Source organism: Pholis gunnellus (genome assembly GCF_910591455.1).
Source record: "Pholis gunnellus genome assembly, chromosome: 15".
NCBI lineage: Eukaryota > Metazoa > Chordata > Actinopteri > Perciformes > Pholidae > Pholis > Pholis gunnellus.
The window spans coordinates 11,923,073-11,945,654 of record NC_136542.1 but is presented as its reverse complement, the minus strand read 5'-3'; the positions used below and the strand labels follow the sequence as shown (position 1 = coordinate 11,945,654).

The 22,582-nt window shown below is 39.9% G+C and overlaps 4 protein-coding genes across 5 annotated transcripts; 1 reads left to right on the top strand and 3 right to left on the bottom strand.

Annotated features, from left to right (window-relative positions):
• The first annotated feature begins 454 nt into the window (after window positions 1-454).
• On the top strand, window positions 455-8,052 carry reep1 (receptor accessory protein 1). Of its 2 annotated transcripts, XM_079174243.1 has the most exons (8): window positions 455-525; window positions 2,056-2,128; window positions 2,224-2,300; window positions 2,456-2,576; window positions 2,975-3,088; window positions 3,319-3,481; window positions 4,963-5,216; window positions 6,091-8,052. In XM_079174243.1, exons 1-8 carry the CDS (start codon window positions 494-496, stop codon window positions 6,160-6,162), a joined length of 906 nt encoding a protein of 301 aa, XP_079030369.1. In that variant the 5' UTR covers window positions 455-493; the 3' UTR covers window positions 6,163-8,052. The 2 variants fall into 2 exon arrangements, with proteins under 2 accessions (XP_079030369.1, XP_079030370.1); XM_079174244.1 differs by lacking the exon at window positions 4,963-5,216.
• An 87-nt stretch (window positions 8,053-8,139) lies between these two features.
• mrpl35 (mitochondrial ribosomal protein L35) lies at window positions 8,140-9,657 on the bottom strand. Its single transcript, XM_079175115.1, has 4 exons — window positions 9,615-9,657; window positions 9,249-9,414; window positions 8,836-8,980; window positions 8,140-8,394 (listed from the first exon to the last, which is right to left on the bottom strand). The coding sequence occupies exons 1-4, from the start codon at window positions 9,643-9,645 to the stop codon at window positions 8,206-8,208; spliced, it is 531 nt and encodes a 176-aa protein (XP_079031241.1). The 5' UTR covers window positions 9,646-9,657; the 3' UTR covers window positions 8,140-8,205.
• Window positions 9,658-10,898: 1,241 nt separating this feature from the next.
• On the bottom strand, window positions 10,899-14,879 carry LOC306707691 (uncharacterized protein). The gene is made up of 7 exons (XM_079175255.1): window positions 14,791-14,879; window positions 14,590-14,678; window positions 14,195-14,258; window positions 12,977-13,065; window positions 12,755-12,867; window positions 12,490-12,646; window positions 10,899-11,598 (listed from the first exon to the last, which is right to left on the bottom strand). Exons 4-7 carry the CDS (start codon window positions 13,038-13,040, stop codon window positions 11,441-11,443), a joined length of 492 nt encoding a protein of 163 aa, XP_079031381.1. The 5' UTR covers window positions 13,041-13,065; window positions 14,195-14,258; window positions 14,590-14,678; window positions 14,791-14,879; the 3' UTR covers window positions 10,899-11,440.
• A 2,984-nt stretch (window positions 14,880-17,863) lies between these two features.
• On the bottom strand, window positions 17,864-21,737 carry cfap99 (cilia and flagella associated protein 99; the record flags this gene model as incomplete). Its single annotated transcript, XM_079174529.1, has 15 exons — window positions 17,864-17,965; window positions 18,062-18,272; window positions 18,369-18,574; window positions 18,666-18,817; window positions 18,909-19,050; window positions 19,189-19,393; window positions 19,711-19,787; window positions 19,878-19,976; window positions 20,143-20,211; window positions 20,531-20,611; window positions 20,761-20,944; window positions 21,011-21,117; window positions 21,223-21,317; window positions 21,404-21,548; window positions 21,624-21,737. The coding sequence occupies 14 exons, from the start codon at window positions 21,735-21,737 to the stop codon at window positions 18,071-18,073; spliced, it is 1,878 nt and encodes a 625-aa protein (XP_079030655.1). The 3' UTR covers window positions 17,864-17,965; window positions 18,062-18,070.
• Between the last annotated feature and the right edge of the window lie 845 nt (window positions 21,738-22,582).

Sequence of the window (22,582 nt, the reverse complement as noted above, 5' to 3'; positions counted from 1 at the left end):
TCATAGATTAGTTAATTGACAGGACATAAATGGGCCAACTAATGGTGTTGGACTGTTGGTCCGACAAATCAATCAATCTGAACACGTCACTTTGGTTCAGGGAGTTGTGATAAACATTTTTACTAAAATGATTAATCAAGCAAATGAGCGACAGATTTATCGATAATGACAAATAGCGTAGTTTCACCCCTACCCACGTGATGCATTCGAAACTACTTTTCAGGCCCAACAGAAACTATTTGCCTCCAAGCTAAACAGATAATGCAATCATATCACATCTAAACACACTTGTGAACCCAGACAGCGTCGCCTTTGCCCAGCAGACATACTGGGTGTCTGTGCGATGCAACACTGCCATCTATGGATATGAGTTATGGTTTCTCCTGCATCACGTTGCTGCCTGTGTGCGTCCAGACGCAGCCGCCTGGACGCGCCTGTCATCTGGAGGAAACTCCTCCCCGCACACAGCGCGTCCTGTAGCCTTTCCAGCGCAATGGTCTCCTGGATCATCTCTAGACTTGTGGTGTAAGTATTTTTGTATTATTTCTTCCCGTAGATTAATAATACATTGTGGTCGCCTGTTTTTGCGAGTATTTGTGCCGCTCACTGACGGCACTGTGAGCGGCGCGCTATGCAAGCCCCCGCACATTGTCTATGTAATCAGAATCAGACGTCAGTGTGTGAGGAGAGCAGACGCCCGTTTATTATTTATTTTTTTTTGCTTGGAAAAACAGTCCAAATTCCACAGGATTGTACTTTTGCCATTTCAGCAGCAGGAACGCTGAGCAAGGCCTGTGTAGACCGGAGCTCAGCACCCTCACACTCTTTATGTTGATCAGCTGCCTTTTTAATTACAGACAAAGAGGTGACGTGATTGGCTGAATAATCCATTGTCATCCATGAAATGACAATATGAGTCAGATCCAGAAATCAGAGACGTCTTTCACTGGCATCGAGCTAAATGTCACTGGGCGGCGAGGTGACTGAACAACAGGAGCGGTCTTTGAGTGGAGCTATATTCTCTGATGTCCCATATTGGAAAAAAACAAAACAAAAGGGATGGGTCAGCGTTCTCACGTTACAATGCAAGTTCTGTCATGTAATATGACATGTATGCATATTTGGCGATAAATGATCTTGCAGCTTTGAATTGAAATGATTAAACAGAGGGCGACATTTAAGTTGTGGTTATTTTTACCTGCTCAAAGTATGAATCAGCGCCATTGCAGACGGTGTGGAGTATACCAACGGCAGGCCCGACCTCAAAATAGTGAGCCAATTAAATTTAGATTACAAGATCTTGTTTCAGAGAACTGCTTCAGCCCTGGCTGTTCACAACGTGGTTGTTGTGCGGTGTTCATTTATGGGTCCAATCTTCAACTAAAGTGTTTAGTTGTGTCCCACAGATGATCTGTTTATTCTTAGTGTCCTTGTGTTTCTTAACTCTGTTAGAGCACAGTTAGGCCGGAGAGGTGCAACATGATGTGGGTCAGTAATTTGATCAGGTCGCTCTCACAGCTGTTGCCTGGCTGTAGCACTTCAGCAGGGTCTGTCGGGTCACCGAGCAGCACAGGTGTCTATACACGCGCAAAGGAATTTAAAGAAGAAAACACATGGACGCTAATTTTACCTCATGGCTTGAAGTTAAGCTCCTGTTTAGCCAAATCAGCCAGGGAGCAATCTAACTTTGCATCGCTGATTTCATAGCTTCTTTCTGGAAGGACAAAGCTGTTTTACCTTGAGCTCACCTGACAACCACCTGTCCATCATTAATCAATCCAAGTTATGTAGGCTGTAGCTCCAAACGCTCATTGATAAAAATGTAAATATATGCATTGAAACAGAAAAAGTATTTCCACTTATTTTACATGGATCTATGAAGACAGAGACATTTTAAATATCTACCATAATAGCTTTTATTGTCCACAACCAGGATTTATTAGATTTAAAATGTCTTGATTTTATATGTTTTTCATGCACATTTGAAATATCTGTTGGACTGCATTGTTACATGATTTGTTTCTGGAGTTCATGGGCACATTTTCTGTCTTTTAGACTTGTATTTGGGACGCTTTATCCGGCGTACTCCTCTTATAAAGCTGTGAAGTCAAAAGATGTGAAAGAATATGTGAGTATATTTGTATTTTTAGTTAAGAGATGATGTCAGGCAAGGTGTTGTGTGTGTATACTTTAACTATCTTCCACTGCTTTGATATATTTTAGGTGAAATGGATGATGTACTGGATAATATTTGCCCTTTTCACTGCTGTGGAAGTGTTTACAGACATGTTTCTTTGTTGGTAAGTCACTTCAGATACTTAATGTAAATTATTCAATATTCTACTTCTTGACTCTTTTCATCTCACATACTACATTTTTTCACTGACATGTAAACCACGTTTTTTATGATAGTTTGTTGTACCAGTGGCTCCATCATTTTGTGTCTTTATTGCAGGATTCCTTTCTACTATGAGCTGAAGATAGCCTTTGTGGTGTGGCTGCTGTCCCCTTACACTAAAGGCTCCAGTGTGCTATACAGGAAGTTTGTTCATCCAACGCTTTCCTCAAAAGAAAAGGTGAAAACCCTTTCCTTTGTTCTACCTTCCTTTCCTTCCTGATGCAGTTCAAGGAAAGGCGTAGGTGAACATATTCACTTTAAATTAGCCTGCATGGTTATGTGACTGATAGAATTTGAGCTTTGCAGCTGAGAACAAAAGTGCCTTTGTGCCAATTCAATTTTCCACTTTAGCTGTTGAAGATGTGTTTGCAGGACAGGAGAGAGGAAGTGTCATGTTCCTCCCTTTCTCCTTTCCTTTTTCCTCTACGTCTGATTCAGGAAACACATTAGCGAGTTGGTGAAGATTAGCAATGCAATCAAACAATATAAGAAGCACTTGTCAAAACATACAATATTATGATGATAAAGAGAGACACAATGGTCACATGATTATTATTTTTTTTGGCCTTGTTTCAGGACATTGACGAGTATCTCTGCCAAGCAAAGGACAAAAGCTATGACACACTTGTGCATTTTGGGAGAAAGGGGCTGAATGTTGCTGCCACAGCTGCAGTCATGGCTGCAACAAAGGTAATGCCGACTTTGGATATTTGTTTCGTATTGACCTGGGGGTACAGTAGAAGCTCATGGTATATAAGAGTATCAAGCTATTACTGCTATTCACACAATACAGTAGGCTTACTGAGTGTTAAAGCATCCTATGATGTTGGTATCAAATTATTGATACCCTTAAAGATGATCTATGCTGTAATTGTCACGCATGGCTGCTCACGATATCATCTGGTGTAACCTGTTTCTAGAGCCAAGGGGTCCTGTCAGACAGACTGAGGAGTTTCAGCATGCAGGATCTGTCTTCCTATCAGTCTGAGCCCGTTAACACCGGCCCCGGCACTACGCAGCCTGCAGCAGCACAGCATAGGACCAAGACTATGATGCGCAGCAAGTCGGAGAGCTGCAACAAGGGTGAGCACACATTACTCCGGCAAGTGTTATGGAGGCATGTTACAACTCTGTTGTAGAGTTGAGAATATTAGCCACAATGGCGCCATCATAATGCATTAGCAGTGCCTGGTTTGTTTGTGTAAAACAGATTATCTTGTAGATTTCTGTCTTCCTGCCTTCAAGCTCATTCAAACTGGCAGATATTGTTCAGAACCTCTGCGTTCCTGAGTGGCCCCCAATTTGAGTCATGCCTTCCTGTTGGGAGCAGGTCAGGCGTCACAGGGCTGCCAGGCACCGTGTGATAAAGCTCACATGTAGCTGGGGGGATTTGTTCCTATTTAACATCATGTGGACACAGTCGTTGTTTGTTTTAATCTAGATGGGGTGTCTTGTTTTTCAACTGATAATTATTGCTTTGTTCAAAAAAGCACAACATTTAGACACGACTGCTTACAGTGGACTGAAGTTAAGGTTTGATTAAAAAATTGAATTGAGGTTATCTCTGTTAATATCTGAGGATATTATGAACAGCTGTTGTCTATTTATGCCTACACTCAATTATGGATGGTTGACGCTAGAATAGATGGTCTGGAGGGATGCTTTCCCCGTTCTGCACATGCACTTCCTATGCGCTTCCTATCCCCTGACCAACAGGCTGTCCTAACCCGTGTGTCACCCCTGTGGACAATCCATTTTTAGCATAATCCATTATGTATTCCCTCTAATTTAAAGGATAGGTTTGGTGCTATTCTAGATTTGTTTTACCGTCAACAGATCCCATCAACTAGCCATGTTTTTGTTTGCCTCGCACACCCATCGGTTCCCACTGAACATGTAAATCAAAAGCAGGTCATAAAATTAATTTCATTTTTTAAATGCTCAGTAATTTCCTAAAACAGCTGACCACTGTAGTTTTTAGGAGACATTGCTTGAACAGGAATGAACAGGTAATTTATTGGGGACTATTTTCAGCAGCGGATTAATACATATTTTGGTGCTTTAGTGAGTATTTATGGCAGCAGGATTGTGGAATTGACTCAAAATAAACTACAGTGCCCATTTTGTTTTTAACTCTCTTACAGAAGATAAGCTATAAGGATCATTTCATAATTGGTTTTGGTCTTTTTTCAAGGGATTTGTTGACAATATGAAAAACTGTCCCTTAAAACTTTTTTGCATTTTTAAACTTCTTTTGAACAATATTGTCAAGTATATTTTGGCCTTCTGCTGTCATTGCATTGTCCATTCCATTGACAGTTGAAAGGAGAACAGGCTTGTTTGTGCTGCAACAAATAGGCCCCGGCTTACCATAACTTCCTATTTGGCCTCTGCTCTGTGGTTTGCAGAATGATAATGCATTATGATATGAACTTTCATAATCCCCGCTGACAAAAATAATCACATGCCACTCTATAGCAATTACACAAAGTATTTAGCTTTCAATTGAATAGACCGGAGACATGTTTATTCATCCCTTCCATCGACATTCTTTCACGGTACAGGACAGGATTTTGACATGACTGAGTATGAGATGTTGGGTTTGGACCAATGGGACTCCAAGGAGATTCTGTCCAAGACCATTTCACCTTCTGAGTCTGAATCCAGCACTATCACGCCCTCACTGACACCCCAGTCCTCCACACCCTCTCCGCCCCCCTCTCCTCCAGCTCCGGAGCAGCCTGAGGAGGTGGGGAAAGGGGTGCAGGCGGCATCAAGCTCTCCACAGCTCAGGCTGTCTAAGAAGAAGGCTCCTGAGGTATACTGCCTCGTCAACGCGGCTGCCTGATTCTAACTGCCCCTTGAGCGTGGTGATTTACTCACCGATTCACTAATGTCTGCTGCCGTGTAGCTAAATAATTCATCATGGTTCAGTACTTCTGCAATTGTGGAAAGTCTTGCTGCCAATAGGAGTTCTGCACTGATGAAGCTGAACCATGTGCTGAGATCTTAGTGGAATAAATCTTTAGTTCAAATGAATGTGTGATCTTTCTCTTGCATGATTGCAGTTGCTCACTTGTTTGGAAATGGTTGACCTATTGACGATGGATTGCATTCCAGTGTATTTAAGCCCTGACAGTAACTTCTATATTTAATCGGCATAATCAGTCCCTGGAATTACTGGGTATTCATTAATACATCTCAACATCTAATATCAGTTTCTTTGACGTGGTGATGCTGAATGAAGCGGCACTGTTTTAAGGATAACACCAGCGATGTTTATATTTTTTGACTGTCAACAAATCCCATGAAAAAAAAAGAAAAATTGATCCTACAAATAAGTATTGTCTGTGTAGCTGAAGACTGGTTTAGCTTATTCCACTGTGCTATAGACATAAACTTCATGTATGTATGTGACGGTTTCTTTTTTTCGTTATGAAACTAAATGCTTTTAAAGATGTACTGTATGTCTTGAGTAGGAATACTGTGCTTTGTAGTGAGACAGTTCATTCACAGACAGGGTGTGGAGGTCAGAAAGTCTCGAGAGACAAACTAACACATTGTTAGTTTTGGTCTTATCTTGAGATTTGTTGACAATATGAAAAATACAAAATAATGCCAGCATCCTTTTTAAATATTGTGCAACTCATTGAGGCTCTCTCGCTAACCTTTGCTTTTCTGCTCCCTTCCAGCCTCCTCGTAGAGTCTTAAGGCCTCTCACAAGATCCAGGAGTGCTCTTTCTTCGAACAATGAAGCCATGTGAAACTGTCCGAAAGACTCCTCCAGCTGCCTTTGCTGCAAGAAGTAAAAATACTAAATGGCCAAAAGCTACATGACTAAAGCAGCCTTGCTTTGGAATAAGGTATTACCAAAGTGACCTATGATGACCCCTCTATATATAGTATATGGCTCATGATTTAAAAACTATGACGTTTGGGACATTGATAGTACAAATGAATGAATGGGCTCCATGCTGATAGACATTTTGAGTTTGTGGGTTATTGAATATGTATTTATGTACAGTTTGTGTGTACTTCATCTTTCTGATTTGATTGTTTTTATATATCAGGTTTGGGTAGGCAATTGCATGTGTCTTCCCAGTTATTAGAACTCTGTTTATTTAACAGAATGTACTGTCACTGAATAATTAAGCAGGCGTTGAGAGTGACATGGTCGTTCTTCGAGAATGTGTTAAAAGCCAAGGATCAAAAGAAAAGGCTGTTTTTACCCCATTCAATATCAAGAAACATCTGTGAATTCTGCACTGATTAATTATCACGTCAAGGTATCCAGGAATGACCCAAAAATCTATTCCGAGACGAGACGACGTACCTTTGTAATTATGAAGTGTCAGACAATATTCTGTTACTTACCTCTCGATTAAAGCCTTAAAGACAGACATGAAAATACAAAATGTCTCCACACATGATATAAGTATCTCTATCACAACTATGTTCACATTAAACAATCATTTTGCACTATGTTTAGAATATAAAGTTGCTGCCCTTAATACTCTGAAATGGCCAAAAAAAGAATTATTCTTTAACAAGTAAAAGCATTTACATCACAGATAAATGAAGTCACTACTGCAAGAGGATTCCTAAAGCAGACTGTTTGACAATCTACCGTTCAGTTTGTCAGCACATTTTGTCATTTAATTGACAATTTAAGGCCAACTCGGAAAAAGTCACGAGTATTTATTTACTATATCTTCACATGGTTCTGATTCCATGTTTGAAATCACTGTGTAGTGTTCTGCTGTTAACTGAGGAACACGAAACCCCACGATCTTACCTTCTACTTGCTTATTTCTTTAGGCGTGACTTTATTTCTTTGCAGGTTTACAAATTAGCATTTAGGTTAATATCGCATGGTGATAGACTTTGTTTTCATTATGTACTTAATTCACTGAGCCTGAATCATAGCAACATTTTACACAAAATATCACTGTGTTGGACGTCTGCTGCAGATTTATCCTGTTCATCATATCTGTATCATTTAGGGTGGTTTGAAGTTTGAAACAAAAGCTTCTCAGGTACAACTGCTCTGTTTACACGTCATTCACTCTGATGTTGTAGATACACTTGTTACGCACATAAACACACATACAATGTCCTTTTAATGGAAAATGGTGAAAAAACTTAAAAAAGGAAAAATCAGATTGTGTTTCAACGTGAGTAGTATAAATGTTAGTGCTGAAGGGGATTTCCTTCTGTTAAAATTCATGCAAAGTAAAACAGAAAAAACATGTCGCCAAGTAGCAGATTTGTATACTTGTGCGTAGACCGAAACTCATCATTGCATGATGTTTGTTATTAATTTGTATGAAAATTTGATTTCTTAAATGATTTTGTTAAGATGCCTTGCTGGTAAACTATTATTTCTTTGTCATTTTTGGTTGCTTTGTAGAAAGAATATGAACTGTAACGACTGTACACACACGTTGGCTATACATATATATGAATAACGTCTTATTTACCGATAAATTAGCCACTTAAGTGACCCTAAGAATTTTTGTTCTGGCAGGCCAGAATATCAAATTGCTTAAATTTCAACTTGATTGTGAAATATAAAACAAAAAGCAGTGAAGTGGTGATATGATGGTTCATTTGTCAATTCATTGTTCTAACTAGGTTAAAGATTTCTGTTTAAATCGAGCCATTAAATATGAAGAAAAACTTTGACTGTGTGTTAATCTTTCTTGTCTTATCTTAAAACAGCATTTAAAAACAAAGGACACTTTAAGATATATATGATTTTATTATATTTGAACAGAAAACAAGATGTCACTACATGAATAAGCAAACTACAGTTTGAGGTTGACCCTATCGTGGTATTTCAGGTACGGATCGTTAACAAACCAGTTCCTCCTTTTCCAAAAAGTGGTTGTCATTTTATCCAAAAGCTTGCTCTGTGTTTTGCTACAGAATACATGCTCCCTCAGGCGCTTTCGTCGGGCAGGACTCTTCTTCCACAGTTTCTTCTTGTATCCAGCCTGTTTACACACGGAAACAATAAGTCAGGTTGGAAACAGTGTTTCTAACCCCCATCTTATCAAAACATTTAACAAGGTAAATGTTTAACCCCCAAAACTACTGTAAGAAAATACCATCATAGCAAAATGCTAATGCTTTTCTTCTCAAAACATTAGGTATGTAGTTAATGTCATCTGAAAAAAATTATATAATTTAAGGAAAGTTAGTTTCATTTGAGGAAATCTGTGTCTGCTGCATCTGTCTGCTCCAAAATGACCAACAGAATGCCCTTTATACCCTTCATAGTGTGTCATACTTTAAGTTTATTTTATTTAAAGACTGCAATTGGGTGATTTTGACTGGGGTCCTACATTGGTATTTTTAAAGGCACCAATTAAAACAGAAAACTGACATGAAGTTAAAAAATCAGTGATTTTGGCAGTTCAGTTAAAGACACGTACTTTGCGTCTGATCCAAAGGTCACAATGCAGTCTCATGAACCTGTCTGTCACAGATTTAACGGTCTTCCTCTTCCCCTTCTTCAGACTGACATACGTCAGACTTCTGCTTGGTTGATGAGTCAGACTGGGAATAAGTGGCAATACCCTGCAACAACACAAAGAAGCAGAGAGAGATCACAAGAAGGGTTAATTAAAGAAGGTTCAATTCACTAAAATTACGGAACAATATGTCATAACTGGACACCAATAAGTTGGCTTCATTTGGTCAGGTTTCGATATTTCGCTCTCTGAGATTACTCACTTCACTCCAGTAGAGTTTAAAAGGGAGACGTGTGTGTTGATATATTCAGTGTGCTATGAAGCAGTTACAGTAGCTATTGCTATGCGCATGAGGACTCCGTCTGGCCCTTTACCGTTGTAGGATGCTGTACCGAGGTGTCAGACACGCTGCAGCCCGCAGAGGAGCGCGGACAGCGGCTGCGGCAGAGCTGTAGACAGGCGGAAGCCGGATGAGGCTGGAGAGTTTACAGAGTTGTGGTGTCTTGTAGCACAGAGAGACCGACAGCGGCCTCAGCAGCCCTGTGAAGCACAAGGACAACATGAAAACACATGAGAGGAGTCACAGAAAACCTAGCACCGGTGCTAGTTGTAGCAACTTCACGGACAATCTGTGCTTACAAACGACACGAGGTCAAAGGTTGGTGCATTAAAAGACGGACATATTACTAAACATTTATAGTATGAGGAGAGTGAAATGAAAATGTATGATAGATACACACCGGACACCCTTCTGGCCAAGGCGGCCGCCATGTTTTCCTCTGAATACTATCTTAAGTACGGAGCCCTGTTTGGACAAACTTCAACGTTGTCGCATATACAACATTAACGACACATTACCGCCACCTAGCAATTGTTACCGGTGAGACATGAATCAGTACTTTAATCTAGAAAAGTAATCCAAAAACAACAACGTTTACTACAAAGGTACTTTTTTTTTGCTACTGTATAATTTAATTGACCTAATGTGAGAGGTAATTATCGTACTTTTGACTTTTGACCCCATTTATTTGCCACTTAATTTGCCATTATGCTATTTATACATGAGCTTGTAAAATATGATATGTTGTTATAGGCCTATAATAAACTGCCCAACATGTTGTACAGCTGTATGTCTTTCTACTCTACTTTCATGGTTGTCACACTCTGTAAACATGTTTATCTGATCCAGAGATGTGCCATTTGTCACAGTCTCCTGTTGGATGTTGACATTATGTGGAAAGAATTGTTTAGTGCTGTGTGACCAAACCACAGTCTATAAGAGGGACTTCTCTAAGCCTTTTCTGTCTGGTAAACCTTGCAGTATCCACTATATCGATAGATTGTTTCACTTTTCATAGCATGACATGACTTATTCCCTTTGAGAGTACAGCTCAAGTGGCCTGGATCTGGAAATGAAATGCAGTAGTTAATGTTATTAATTAATTACTTAATGAATCCTGTCCTATGACATGTAAAAACGTCTGCTATAAGAAAAGCCTATAATGTGCAGAAAACCTCTCAACTGTGCTTCAGCATCCTTCACCTTTACTTTGGATTTTTGGATTTTTGGACAAAGCATTGCCAAAAAACATCATAAGCAAATTACAGATTGCCATGAGTTTGTTGCACCCGACCGTTTACTAAGAATACTTGTAATGGGCTGATTATACAAAAAAAATAAGCCAAATTGGTGAGGTCTAATATGTCATTATGGGGCAACCTGTACTTAAAACTTTGGCAGTGCTTTTTTCGATGATGGCCAGAAAGGTTGGATGGGGAGTTCAATTTTTTCCTATTACATTTTGGTCTACGAATTGGACTTATTTGTAAATTGGCGGACAGTAAAAGCTTAATGTTATTACTTAATGTTATTATTGTTTTGTCACACATATATGATATTATATATATTTTCAAGTTTGCAATATGGTTCAAATGAGTACAAAACAGTGTGAAATCAGGCTCAAGTCAATCATTTGCATTTATTTTCTTTTAAAACAAATACAACCTTAAAAAAGCAGGTGAAAAACATGAAGCAAAGGTATCAATGAATCTACAGACAACATGATGTTCCTAATGCATTAAAAAGCACAAGGCACCAACCACAGTTTATGTACACCTCTCTGTAACTGTGGAACTACACGAGTTAATGGAGGCATCCACAAGTCTACCATCACTTAAGTGCAAAGTAAATCAGTTATCGCTGTAAAAAAAGGTGCTATTACTAAGAGAGAGAGGTTCCCACCAAGTCACGGCGTGCATCTCGTTTTCACCGTTCAAGCATACCTCTCACAATCCAATAATCTAGTTTACAAATGGAGCGTGTTTGTCGCTGAGTGGGACAACTGTAACAGTGTCAAACTACAAGAATTCACAAAAAACTTCTGTTTCTCAATAATATATTCAAATGTACTACTTAAAAAGTGATGGATTGTCAAAGTACTTTCAAGGCACCAGTCCAGGGTTTTACAATCAGTCCTTTTGTCTTTGGTTGGAACACATGAAAATAAGACTTCAGTTGGTTTTGTCCCACCCAGAACTTGAGAAAGCTTAGATGCGGTCCTTTGGTTCACCAGCCAGCATATACAGGTTCTGCATCACAGGGGATCCCATAGTATCGACCCTGAGGTCGCTCTTTGCGTAGTAATGGAGCTCGGGCTACAGACAGCTCTCCATCAGTGTCTTTCCGTCGACGTACAACCATTGAAATGATGAAGAGCACGGCCACTGAGGAAAGAGAGAGGGAAAACACCAGAGGATGTTACAGGACATCTACAGTTGGGCTTATTATAAATACACAAAGAGAGTATTGATATGTCAGCATGACTCTTATTACATTTCATTATGTCCTTTGTACATGAAGTAGTCTCAGTGTAAGAGGGAAAAAAAATCTATTTCAGTGTGCAAAAGGGAAAGTGTTACTGTCTTTGTGACAGTCATTAAACTTATTAAACTGTTTTTCTGACAATTAAACTGTGATATATCATGAGCATTGACTACATTCCCAGAACAACACTTCAAATCAGCAGTAAGAAATGCATATTATCAATTCAAATACACAAAGTAATACAAAATCAAACTGTACAATACAACTATAAAACTTTTCTATTTCATTAGTTGTATATGCTGAGAGGACTGGAGTTTAAATAAAAATTGTTCATTTACATTGATATAGTTATAAGAAAACTATTCAGTCTGTACAGAAGAGTAATCCAGTTTTATAGTATTTTAATCAATTGCTAAGTCAAGAGTGGAAAGTAACTCAGCGTTTTTCTGAAGTTCACTGTATATTTAATTAGTTTCATCTTTGCTCATTTCCTTTAACAAGTGAAAAATAAGCTCTGACCCTTTAAGCTATAGAAAGTAGGCGTGCATAAGTGAGCTATGAACCATTACTATGACAAACACCAGCTTCTACAACATACTTTAAAGAAATTGTTTTGTGTGTAATAGGATTATATAAATATTGGAGTTTGCAGCTTGAAGCTTGTCAACTATAAAGGCAATCAGTTTGAAACGCACAACTGTAATCCAGTGCCTGTAACATGGTGTTAAGTAGAGCTGCATTTTGAAAGAAGCTCAGAAATATCAGGAAAACGATAGTTAGGTGTTACTCACCCCCTCCTCCAATAACTAAAAGAGCAATAGTGACAGGGGCCAATTCACAAGTGTCCCCTTCTTTGCGGAAGAAAGTCTCCATGCAGTAGCCTGGAGACAAGCTGCCCTCAGGACAAAACGCATCGGTGGGACACTGAATGGGGTTCACGTCTGGACTCTGAGAGAACAACATGCTCTGTCACCAAACATACGCTGAAACTTTGTCCAACACACACAGGTTCATTTTCTCTTGTTAGGCAGAGTGTGGAGGGAGCGGTATACTCACAGGGCAGTAGTGGTTATCTGGGCATACATCACAGCTCTCCTGGCCCCAGTGGATCTGGAAGAAGCCACTCCCGCAGATTTGACATATAGTCTGATGGGGAGCCTTGTGCATGCCTGTTCAAAACCAGATATCACCTGGATGGATGTTCATGCTTCCCCTTTTCATGAGCCACAGTACTTATAAATAAACATGACTTAACAAGGCCCTGTGGGTTTACGTTACCTGGTCGACATGGTGTGCAGTCTCTAGCTGCAGTCCGTAGAGCTTCAGTTCCTCCAGGACACATCTGGCACTGGCTACAACCAAGGGAGCTGTCAGAGAGAGAGAGAGAGAGAGAGAGAGAGAGAGAGAGAGAGAGAGAGAGACGCTTATTTGTGGCTGTAAAGCCTCCTGCGGTTTTCACGGCTGCCACAAGTAACTTAGAGGCATTTTTGAGAAATGTCAAAACTGATTTAGTTTAGAGCTGTTGTTGCAGTTTGGTTTCACACTGCTAACAAACATGAACAATGGTTTGATGTAGGTCTGCTATTCAAAGTTTAAGGCGAGACACTACAAGCAAAAACTGAAATAATTTGTCCTTGCACAGAAAGAAAACATCCACAATTCACATTCAGCTGTTCATTTTTACTACTTACTACATTAGATAATGCCTCATTTGCATATTTAAACAACATTTCAGAAAACTTGTAATACAAACAAATGATTGTCTCAATGTAAACAATCAACTGGAGAAGTTACATGGTAATATCTGATGTTTTTTTTTTTTTTTTTTACCTTATTCACCTGTAGTGTCTCCTCTTAAGCAAACGCTTGGATAATATTACACACATCATCACCACTTGTAAAAGCAATGTCAATATTTCATTGCCGAATTAGGATGAACTCATTAGAAAACTGTTTTCAATATTTCCGATGTATGTAAAATGACAGTGGTTTGGACGCTTAATGAAGCTTAAGATTAAATACAACACGGTAAAGAGCTGAGCCTAAAGGTAGTGTTCTTGGTCTACCAATGTGTAGAGATATTTGGAAGGAGATCTGTGTAACTGCTGTTTTTACACTCCTCCCCCTTTGCTTTGATCAAGACGCCTCAAAGACATCGCAGCGTTTAGCCCGTATCTGTACATTGATAATGGTCATCAGGCTACTGAACAACATCTTACATTTCCAGTTAAGTCCAGTTCTATAAGTTCATTCATATGCGCTGGGACATGATCATACATGCCTTATGCTGATTAATCAAAGCAGTGACTCTGTAACTGGTCTTGTGTGTGTGTGTGTGTGTGTGTGTGTGTTGCCAAACAGTACCATGGGAGGAAATCATGTGATGTTGTTAGATAAGTGAGTGAGTTATGAACGTTCCACACTGATTCAGTCCTAGTTACTAACAACAAAAGACACAGAAACAGGAGCAGGAACCTGGTGACAACGCCAACTTACTTGCAAAAACTTCCCAGTGCACATGGTGCACATGAAGTCGAGCTCTGCTGCGATGAAAAGAAACCTGAAAGCGGCAGACAGAAAATAACTCAACACATGTGATTCGTGTTTTCTCTCAAGTTTTAGATTATATGAAACTATGTTCAGATCATTGCCTTCAAATTAGAAATCATATATCTTAATATCTAGACAATCTATCCATTCACAAGATTGTAAATCTGATCTGGTAAAGACGTTTTACATATATATATATATATATATATATATATATATATATATATATATATATATATATCATTTCTGACTGCGAGCATACTGCTGTTTTCATCTGAATGCATCACTAGTTACTCATTTACAACAGAATTGAGTTTTCGTCTAAAGCTATATAAACACACCTGGTGAACAAGTTGAGCAACTGTCTCTGCCGGTATTATTGTTGAAGGATCCAGAAGGGCAGGGGAGACACAGTGGACTTCCAGTAAAACTGTGCAGGAGTGTAAAGTAGTGTAAAATACACATGAAATTGGCCAGTAAAGTACACAGTAGAGTAGTTAACACAAAGTAAAATAATTTGTTGGCACAATCTGTGTCCTTACTTTGTGTAGAAGCCCCGGTTGCAGGGCAGACACTGCTGCTGTCCTGCTAGTGGCTGATAGGAACCTGTGGTGCATGGCAGACATGCTCCAGGAAATAGACACAGCCCAGGGTCAGCGCAGCAAGCACACAGCAAGGTGTCTGGGGAGGGACAGAGACACATTTCTTATCTTTTACTTTACTTTTTACAGTTTTTTTTTGCTGCAGTAAGACGTCTTAAAATTGGGGCTTCATGTCAGATAACATGGCTGCTGACTCACTGTTGTACTGAGATCCCGGTGCACAGGGCTCACAAGTCGAAGTGTTGAATGCAGAGCAGCCCGGGGTCGTGCTGGTGAGAATCATGGGAGTTACGGTCAGACTGGTCACATTCTCGAAGAGAGTGGTGTTTATCACAGCAGGGGTAAGTGTGGTCTGGCTCAACACCATGCCTGGAAGAGAAGCACACTGGATGTTTCAAATCTTCTTCCTGAAGTGGGCTGATACAGGGCTGTAACACAATTAAACTCCACTATTTAATTGTTCTACAATTGTTAATGAATACACATATTGATAATTGGGGTAGTACTGGTAGTCATTGTGGAGTTTAAGGGCCTAATCATGAACTGCAACGTCCCTGATTTGAATCTAGCTTTGGACCTTTGTTGCATGTTGTTCCCGATCTCTCTCGTCATTTTGTTTCAACCCTTTACTGTTAGCTGTCTGAGATAAAAATGCACAAAAAAATTAAAAAAGCTATGTAATAAATAAAATAAAAGGAAGGGAATTATTGATTTGACCTGCAGCTGCAAGTCTCTCTGGTTTTTGGAGTATGTTGTCTAATCCTTTGCGTTTGATACAGTTTACAAACGTTTACACCACTCATACAATCAAATATGTTCTCAATAGTTATGGCTTTAAGAAAAGGAGAGAGAGGGGGGGGGGGGGGGGGTAATAACTCTGATCTCTCCCCCTCTAATCTCTGCCTGCTTCACACAGTCTCTATTTTTTGTTGTTGTTTCTGCTCACTATTTCACACATACAAATACATATCACCAAAGTAAAATATTCTTCTTCTTCTAGTGGTAACTAGTTGAGGTATGAAAAATATATAAAAGTCTTCAAACGATAGCTGTGTCATTGTGATATCTTAAATCACTCCACAAAATCTTAAGTATACCGCTGAACTTTATCTAACCACTGAGAAAGTGAGGACAACAGGTATAAGCCCATCAGCGAAACAGATCCCATATTGTAGTAGTAATCACGTTAGCCATGTGCTTAAGTGCTGCCTTGAATACAAGCCATCCTCCTCATGAAATGCAATTATTCAGAAAGGGGGTCATGTGATATCGCTGGCTTTCTGGGTTGGCAACATTTCTTACTCAAACTTTTAGACACATACTTCTGTTGAACTGGCAGAAAGAAATGCTGTAATCCTGAATGTTTGGCAGGATCAGATTCTTATGTCAGCAAAATGATATATATATATAGACATTATACAGTAATACAGTGAGATACCATAAGATCAGTGTTATGTCCACCATTAAACACAGTAAGCTAGTACATTCACTCCATTGCCATTTTTCACAAGAAGAACGTTTGTTATGAGGTTTAGGTGCAAAAAAAAGTGCAATTTTAATTATATTGCAGAAAGTATATTTGTCATAGTTTTCACATTTAGTTTTTGTCATTACATGACTTTTTATTCCATGTATAGTGCATTATACTTTATTTAATCCACAACAAAATTCTATAATAAGTTTATCAATGAGCTATAATCACATTTCATATTTTAAGTGGCGAGATAACACTGGTATTTATTATATCTCAATAATCTCTCTATAAGGGACCTTTCCTAGTGTGTTGCAGTATGCCAGCAGCTATTGTCGAAGAAGAGTATAACTTACCCATGAAACAAGCGGCGCATATTGCAGGCAGAACTCCCCGGCAGTCCATCCTCCAAATATTATCGAGTACTACCACCAAACAATGTCAGGCTACAGCATCTCATCCCGGACAAGTGCCCGAGCTGCCTTTGTTTTTTTTCAATGAGGACGACTGTGACGCTCGCTCGCAGAGGGATCAGTCCTCGTATCAGTGTCATATGACAAAATACACATCATGTGATTTTGCTTTACAAGGAAAAACTGAGGAAAATGGGCCGGATTCAGACAGATGTCTTGTTGTTACACGGAACAGCCAGCAGGGGCGACGCTGCCTCTTGTGTAGTTAAAATCACATGTATTGTGCAGTGTTATTATATGCCAATGACTCAAATCTATTAGTAAACCTTTACATAGAGAATTATTCCTATTTATTCTAAACAAGTAGATAGATAGACAGTTGTACTATAATTAACAAATCATTATCAATTTGAAATTTGTTGATACATTAATTAATAATTAAGATTTTTTTTACTATGAAAAAATATTTCCCCCTACATTTCTATAGTCCTTATGTAAGTAAAACTATTTTTTAAATACAAATACATGTGTTAATGCGTGTATATTTAGATACAAATAATACTGCATTGTAAAAAATACAATTTAAAAAGGTTTGCTGTCATATGTGCTATACTTGCTAGTTCTGCTTTTCAATGGAGATGACATTTGTGCATAGTCTTGATGATGAGTAATCATGAGTGATATTTTGTACAGTAACTTGTTACCATAATATACACGCAACAAAAATAACACCAACATTGTTTTTGGGAAGGGAAATGTTCTTCATACGTCATAAGTTGAAGGTCCACTTCCCTTTTCATGCCACAGGTGGGTGGAACATACTTTGGGGGAGACATTTGTCATATGTATCGGACATAAAAAAAACAACTTAACACTTACATATTACAAGTCAAGACAAACAATACAGTATACTCTCTCACAGGAAATCCACAAGACATTATAATAATAATTGTGGAAATAAATCATGTTTCACTCAAACAGTTTTACAGCAATTTAATGCACAATGTGTCAAATGAAGTGACAAAAGATGAAAAGATTCTAATTTCTTGCAACAAATACAACTAATGATCCTTCTGATCTAAAAATGAAACATTCACAGACTTGTGGAGCACGTTGTGCTTATTTATGTCTTGAATGTTTTTGTCTGAGGAACAACATAAGGAGCGTCCTTCTGGAGGTGACGCTCTAAGCTCAGCTCCAGTTCCTCCCAGCTTTTCTCTGGCAGGCTTTTCTGGCAGTAAAAGAAAGAGAGAGACAATGTTTTACTGCTCCAAGCAAGAAAAATGCCAACACTAACAAAACCAGACAATGCTTACAACCTGCTTACTGAGAGAAGTCAGTTCCTCTTTGTTTGGGATTTCGTACTCACTTTGGTGCGTGTCCCTGTCTGTGCTGCTGCCTGTTCAGAGGTTTGGGGCTTCTTGCTTTTAGTTTGCTTCAGTCTTTGGCGCTCTAGTTTTTTCTCTTCAAGCTTCTTCTGCAGAGCCAAAACTGTCTCATCCTGAATCATCGCCGGCATGGGTTTCCTCTCCTCTTTCCTGCAACATGCCAAAACTATCATGAATATGTATCTGTTTCAGCCCCATGTGTTTCCACCTGACCACAATAAAGTCGGAGCCAAACATTTTCCTGACCTGATGGCAGCAGCCTGTGCCAGCACTCTTGTGTGGAGGTTGATGGTGTCCACCTTATCCAGCAGCAGCTGCTTCTTGTTCAGCCTCTCCTCCAGGATGTGCTCCCGTTTCTCTTGCTGCTCTGTTTGCTGCGCCTCCCTCAGGAGGGCCAGACGCTCCTTCATCTCCACCAGGGACATCTCTCCCATCAGCTCATGGCCTGCAGACTGACATGGGACAGCAGATTCACCGTGACTCAAGAAGTAAGGGAACGCTGTTCTCAAATGTTCGATGGCTTCCGTGCTTTCCTTCACTCACCTCTGTGTTGTCAAAATTCCTGACTCTAAAATGAGGAAGAGATTCGATGGCGTGGATTTCACGGATCACTTCAAATTTTCTGCAGAGCTCTGCTTGTGCTTCCTCCAGTGCTTGATCAAGTAGCTCTCGTCTTTGCTCTGCGACCTCTTTCACTGTGGAATGTGCGTAAGATTGATGAGAATGAAGAGGAAAAAGTGATGTCTCACTGTATCACATGTGATATGAAAGAGGCGGAGGGCCTACCTATACTCCGCTTGAATTTCTGTAACTTCTCTTTAGCTATCTTTGAGTTCTTGTGTCCTTCTGCCACTTGTTGCACCAAGTCTCTCATTTCTTTTTCCTCCTGCAGCCTTTTCTCAGCATAGCTCCGCATCAGCTGAGCTGTCTAAAAGAAAACAATACAACCATAATCCATAACCCTTAGGGTATTTTTAGTGAACAGGCACACTTTTTGTCTCGTCACACACTTTAAACTACTGTGTAATCTCCTGTGCTGGTTCTTATTAGTTTGTCGTTTACCCACCGCTTCCTTCTTCAGCTGAGCAGTCTTCTGGTTGCGTTCCATTAGGCGTGTACGGGCCATAGCTGCTTCCTCATGACTGATGCGTCCCTCCAGATGCCTGCGCTCAATCATGGCCAGCTCCTCCTGAAGGTCCTTCTCACGCATCTCCTTCTGCCCCTGGAGGAAAGACGAGGGCTCACGTGCCCCCTCCACCAGCCGCTCTATTCTGTGTCACGAATACAAGCGCAAAGAAATGACTTAATTTATTTGAGGAGATCAAAGATCGTCTTGGCAGGACAGACCTGAGAACATATCACAAATGCACTACGTCACGAGACAATTCAGCCACACAGACATTATACACAGACAAGTATTATCAAAGTATAATTGTAATGTTGCTCAGATTCAAATTGTTTTGGCACTTCATCGTAGTACTGTCTTGTGCAGGATACTGATTATGTGCAGATGAATAATCTCACTAAAATATATCAAGCATTATAATCCCACTAAAATATATGAAGCATTGGCAGGTAAATATTGTACCTTTGCAGCTCCTCCTCCATCTGACGGTCAAATAGCGCCCCCTGCCTCAAGATGGCTGCGCTGTTGAGCTTGGTGGGCTAGAACAATAAGCACATGTCAGTGGGTATTACGCCTACATGAGTTGATATCCATCACCATCACACTGATGCACTGAAGCAGGTGAAATAATAAGATCGCACCTTATTACTGGAGGGTACGAAAGGGAAATGAAATGTTTTGAACTCGAGTTTTGAATCCAAGTCCTTCTTAATCTGAGACATCACTCTCTGCAAGACAAATGAGGGTTCTTTAGAAGTGTGAACTGACTTTGAAATGTCTGCTGACTCACTCAATAGTAAATGTTTCTCCTTCCATCTCTATATACGTAAGCTCGGTCATGAATCAATAATGTTGCCTTGGAAATCCATGTGAAACACAGACAATAGCCCCTACCTTGGTGTGTTCAGACTTATGTGGATTTGCACATCTCAACTGTTTCATATTTGCCTCATAGAGCAGTTCCTTTCGTGAAAAACAAGAAGAATATCGTTACAGAGGCATGTAAAGAATGCGTGTTCATTACGATACTATGATAGTACTCGTATATGCCACATTGACAGAATTTAATTAAAACAAATGACAATTTAGAAAAAATCTTTTTGTGTGTGTTTTGAATGTGCTGTAATGCAATTTGGGTCTTTTGTTTAATTGTTGCATATGTCAGTTGTCTTTCTGTCAAACTTGTTTTCTTTTGTATTACGTTTATATCACGGACCATATTTCTGCCTTTTAGATGTCATCAGCCTCGTACTGATGATAATGTTAAAAGCAGATATTTTACCACAGTCTGTTGATGGTTCTTTTGTTTGATCTCCTTCATCATCTGCATCTCTTTTGGAGCCTTGTATGTGCTTTTTGGCACCTGTGAAACAAAAGCCTTTTGAGTCCATCGCAGCCTCAACACACACATACAGCTTAATGTCTTGTTTATGTAAGACAGCACACACAAAAAGTAACTGTGTGTGGCAATGTTTGAAGAACATATTGTATATAACTGTAGATGAGACTTACTGGTTTAGATTTTTCCTGCTGTGGAATGAGCTCAGGCACAGGCAGAGGTGGAGGTTTGGGTCTAGGTTTGGTGAGAGAGAACTCCTGGGGCTTAGTGGTTTTGATTGGGGATTTCTTGACCTGATTCCCGTGAGATATTTTGACAACAAGCTGGTCCAAGAGAATATCCATCTCAGGGCGCCATCTAATGGACAACAACATGCACTCAGTCTTTGCCTTTGTAAAAACATTGGTTCTTTCTTTCTTTTACCTTAGCAAAGGGTAAATCCAGCGTTCCTCCACATAGGCAGCATCATAGATACTATTCCACTCCTCTTGTATCCACGTGGTGAGATTTTTGAAGAAGAAAGTCAGGAACTACAGCCAAACACAATGCACACTTACACGAGGCCACAGCAATGGAGCTATTGATTGCTGGTTATTTCCAATGCAACTGCACACTGCTGTTTGAGAGTTTCTTACTGTGTGCATCTTCTGGACGTCCAGAGATTTGATAATGAGGCTAAAACGCTGAAGTCCAATGTCATCAAGAGAAAAGGTGGCGAGGTAACAGATAACTGAAGAACAGCATATTAAATCTATATCAATGCATGTCAGTGGCAAACTTGGATTATAATTTTGAAAGTTTAGTTCATTGACTTACTGACAAACTGGCTGCGGTCACCTCTGGATAAGCATCTCCCTTTCTGGCCATAGAAGACATTGATAACCACGTCCAGTAACTGTTTGTGCTCAATGCATCCGGAAACGACATCAAGTATGAACTTCTTCTGCAGAGCATCCATCACCTGTGACACACAGCCTGGTAAATGGGGCGTTCAGGTGTCAGCACAAGCAGCACCGATCTGACTCTCGACACCTACCTGCAGATCCTTTGAAGCATCTTCCATGAAGTCATCCAAACACTGCCTGCCAGCGCTGAACTTATCGAGCAGCACAATGGCCTCTTTGGCAAGTGATCCATAGCCCGACGCCATTTCGTATCGATCTGCAGAAAGCTAGTGGAGATTGATAACTGTGGTCAGAGGTCTGTGCTTGCAGGAAAGCCTGAAGAAATACAGCAGGCCAACAGAATGTGTAAAAAGTAACATTTGACTTCAAACGGTACCTGAGTCACAACTGAATGCGTGCTGTTTTAAAGATACAAAGAAAGTGCAACGCTTGTTTTCAGCGCAAACCGTTGCCATGTTTAGTCGTTGCTTAGCAACACACTATCGTAAACAGAAATGTATCCCAGCTTGTTAAATGAGGAGAGCCTTACAAAAACAGGGCCTGTCGAAATACATCTGAATTAATAACGGATGTTTTTTTCAATGTGTTTTGTTCAACGTGTAATAAAAGCTTCAAGGTTTTAATCCAACGTGTGCAGATTAACAGTGTGACAGTCTGATCCTTTGTTGGCTGCCATAACAATAATTATGACGTAGCATAGTGTGACGTCTGGGCGAGCCGCGCGCTGCCTTCACTGACTGTTGGAAATGTTGCGAATGAGCACATCGACGTGAGGAATTCGTCAAGGAGCGAGGGAATGCATGCTGGTAATTATAACCAGATAAATGTGTGTTTGTTACAAGTAACTGGGGGGGGGGGGGGGGGGGGGGGGGGGCGATTACTGAACAAATCACATGCAAACTGGGGGTTTTAGTCTCACAAGGCATCATCAGATTTCCTGCCATAATCTGATTATCATAAACTCATTTGTTGTGGGCATGTAAACAAAAACAATGGATTGCCACTCTATGGTCACAAATGTACATTTAAAATGTATACTTTCAACAGACTAAATATGTTTAGTCCTATGTCTGAATGGTGAATGTTCAAT

Bases quoted from the DNA above. Each gene is read 5' to 3' on its own strand.
- reep1 (XM_079174243.1), top strand. From the start codon at position 494: ATGGTCTCCTGGATCATCTCTAGACTTGTGGT. The intron at 526-2,055 runs GTAAGTATTTTT...TCTGTCTTTTAG, and splicing joins ATCATCTCTAGACTTGTGGT to ACTTGTATTTGGGACGCTTT. The intron at 5,217-6,090 runs GTATACTGCCTC...GCTCCCTTCCAG, and splicing joins CTAAGAAGAAGGCTCCTGAG to CCTCCTCGTAGAGTCTTAAG.
- mrpl35 (XM_079175115.1), bottom strand. From the start codon at position 9,645: ATGGCGGCCGCCTTGGCCAGAAGGGTGTCCG. The intron at 8,981-9,248 runs GTAAAGGGCCAG...GTGTTGTTGCAG, and splicing joins CGGTACAGCATCCTACAACG to GGTATTGCCACTTATTCCCA. The intron at 8,395-8,835 runs GTACGTGTCTTT...GTGTGTAAACAG, and splicing joins ACCTTTGGATCAGACGCAAA to GCTGGATACAAGAAGAAACT.
- LOC306707691 (XM_079175255.1), bottom strand. From the start codon at position 13,040: ATGTGTCCTGGAGGAACTGAAGCTCTACGGACTGCAGCTAGAGACTGC. The intron at 12,647-12,754 runs GTGAGTATACCG...TTGTTCTCTCAG, and splicing joins CAGATAACCACTACTGCCCT to AGTCCAGACGTGAACCCCAT. The intron at 11,599-12,489 runs GTGAGTAACACC...CTCTTTCCTCAG, and splicing joins TTTAGTTATTGGAGGAGGGG to TGGCCGTGCTCTTCATCATT.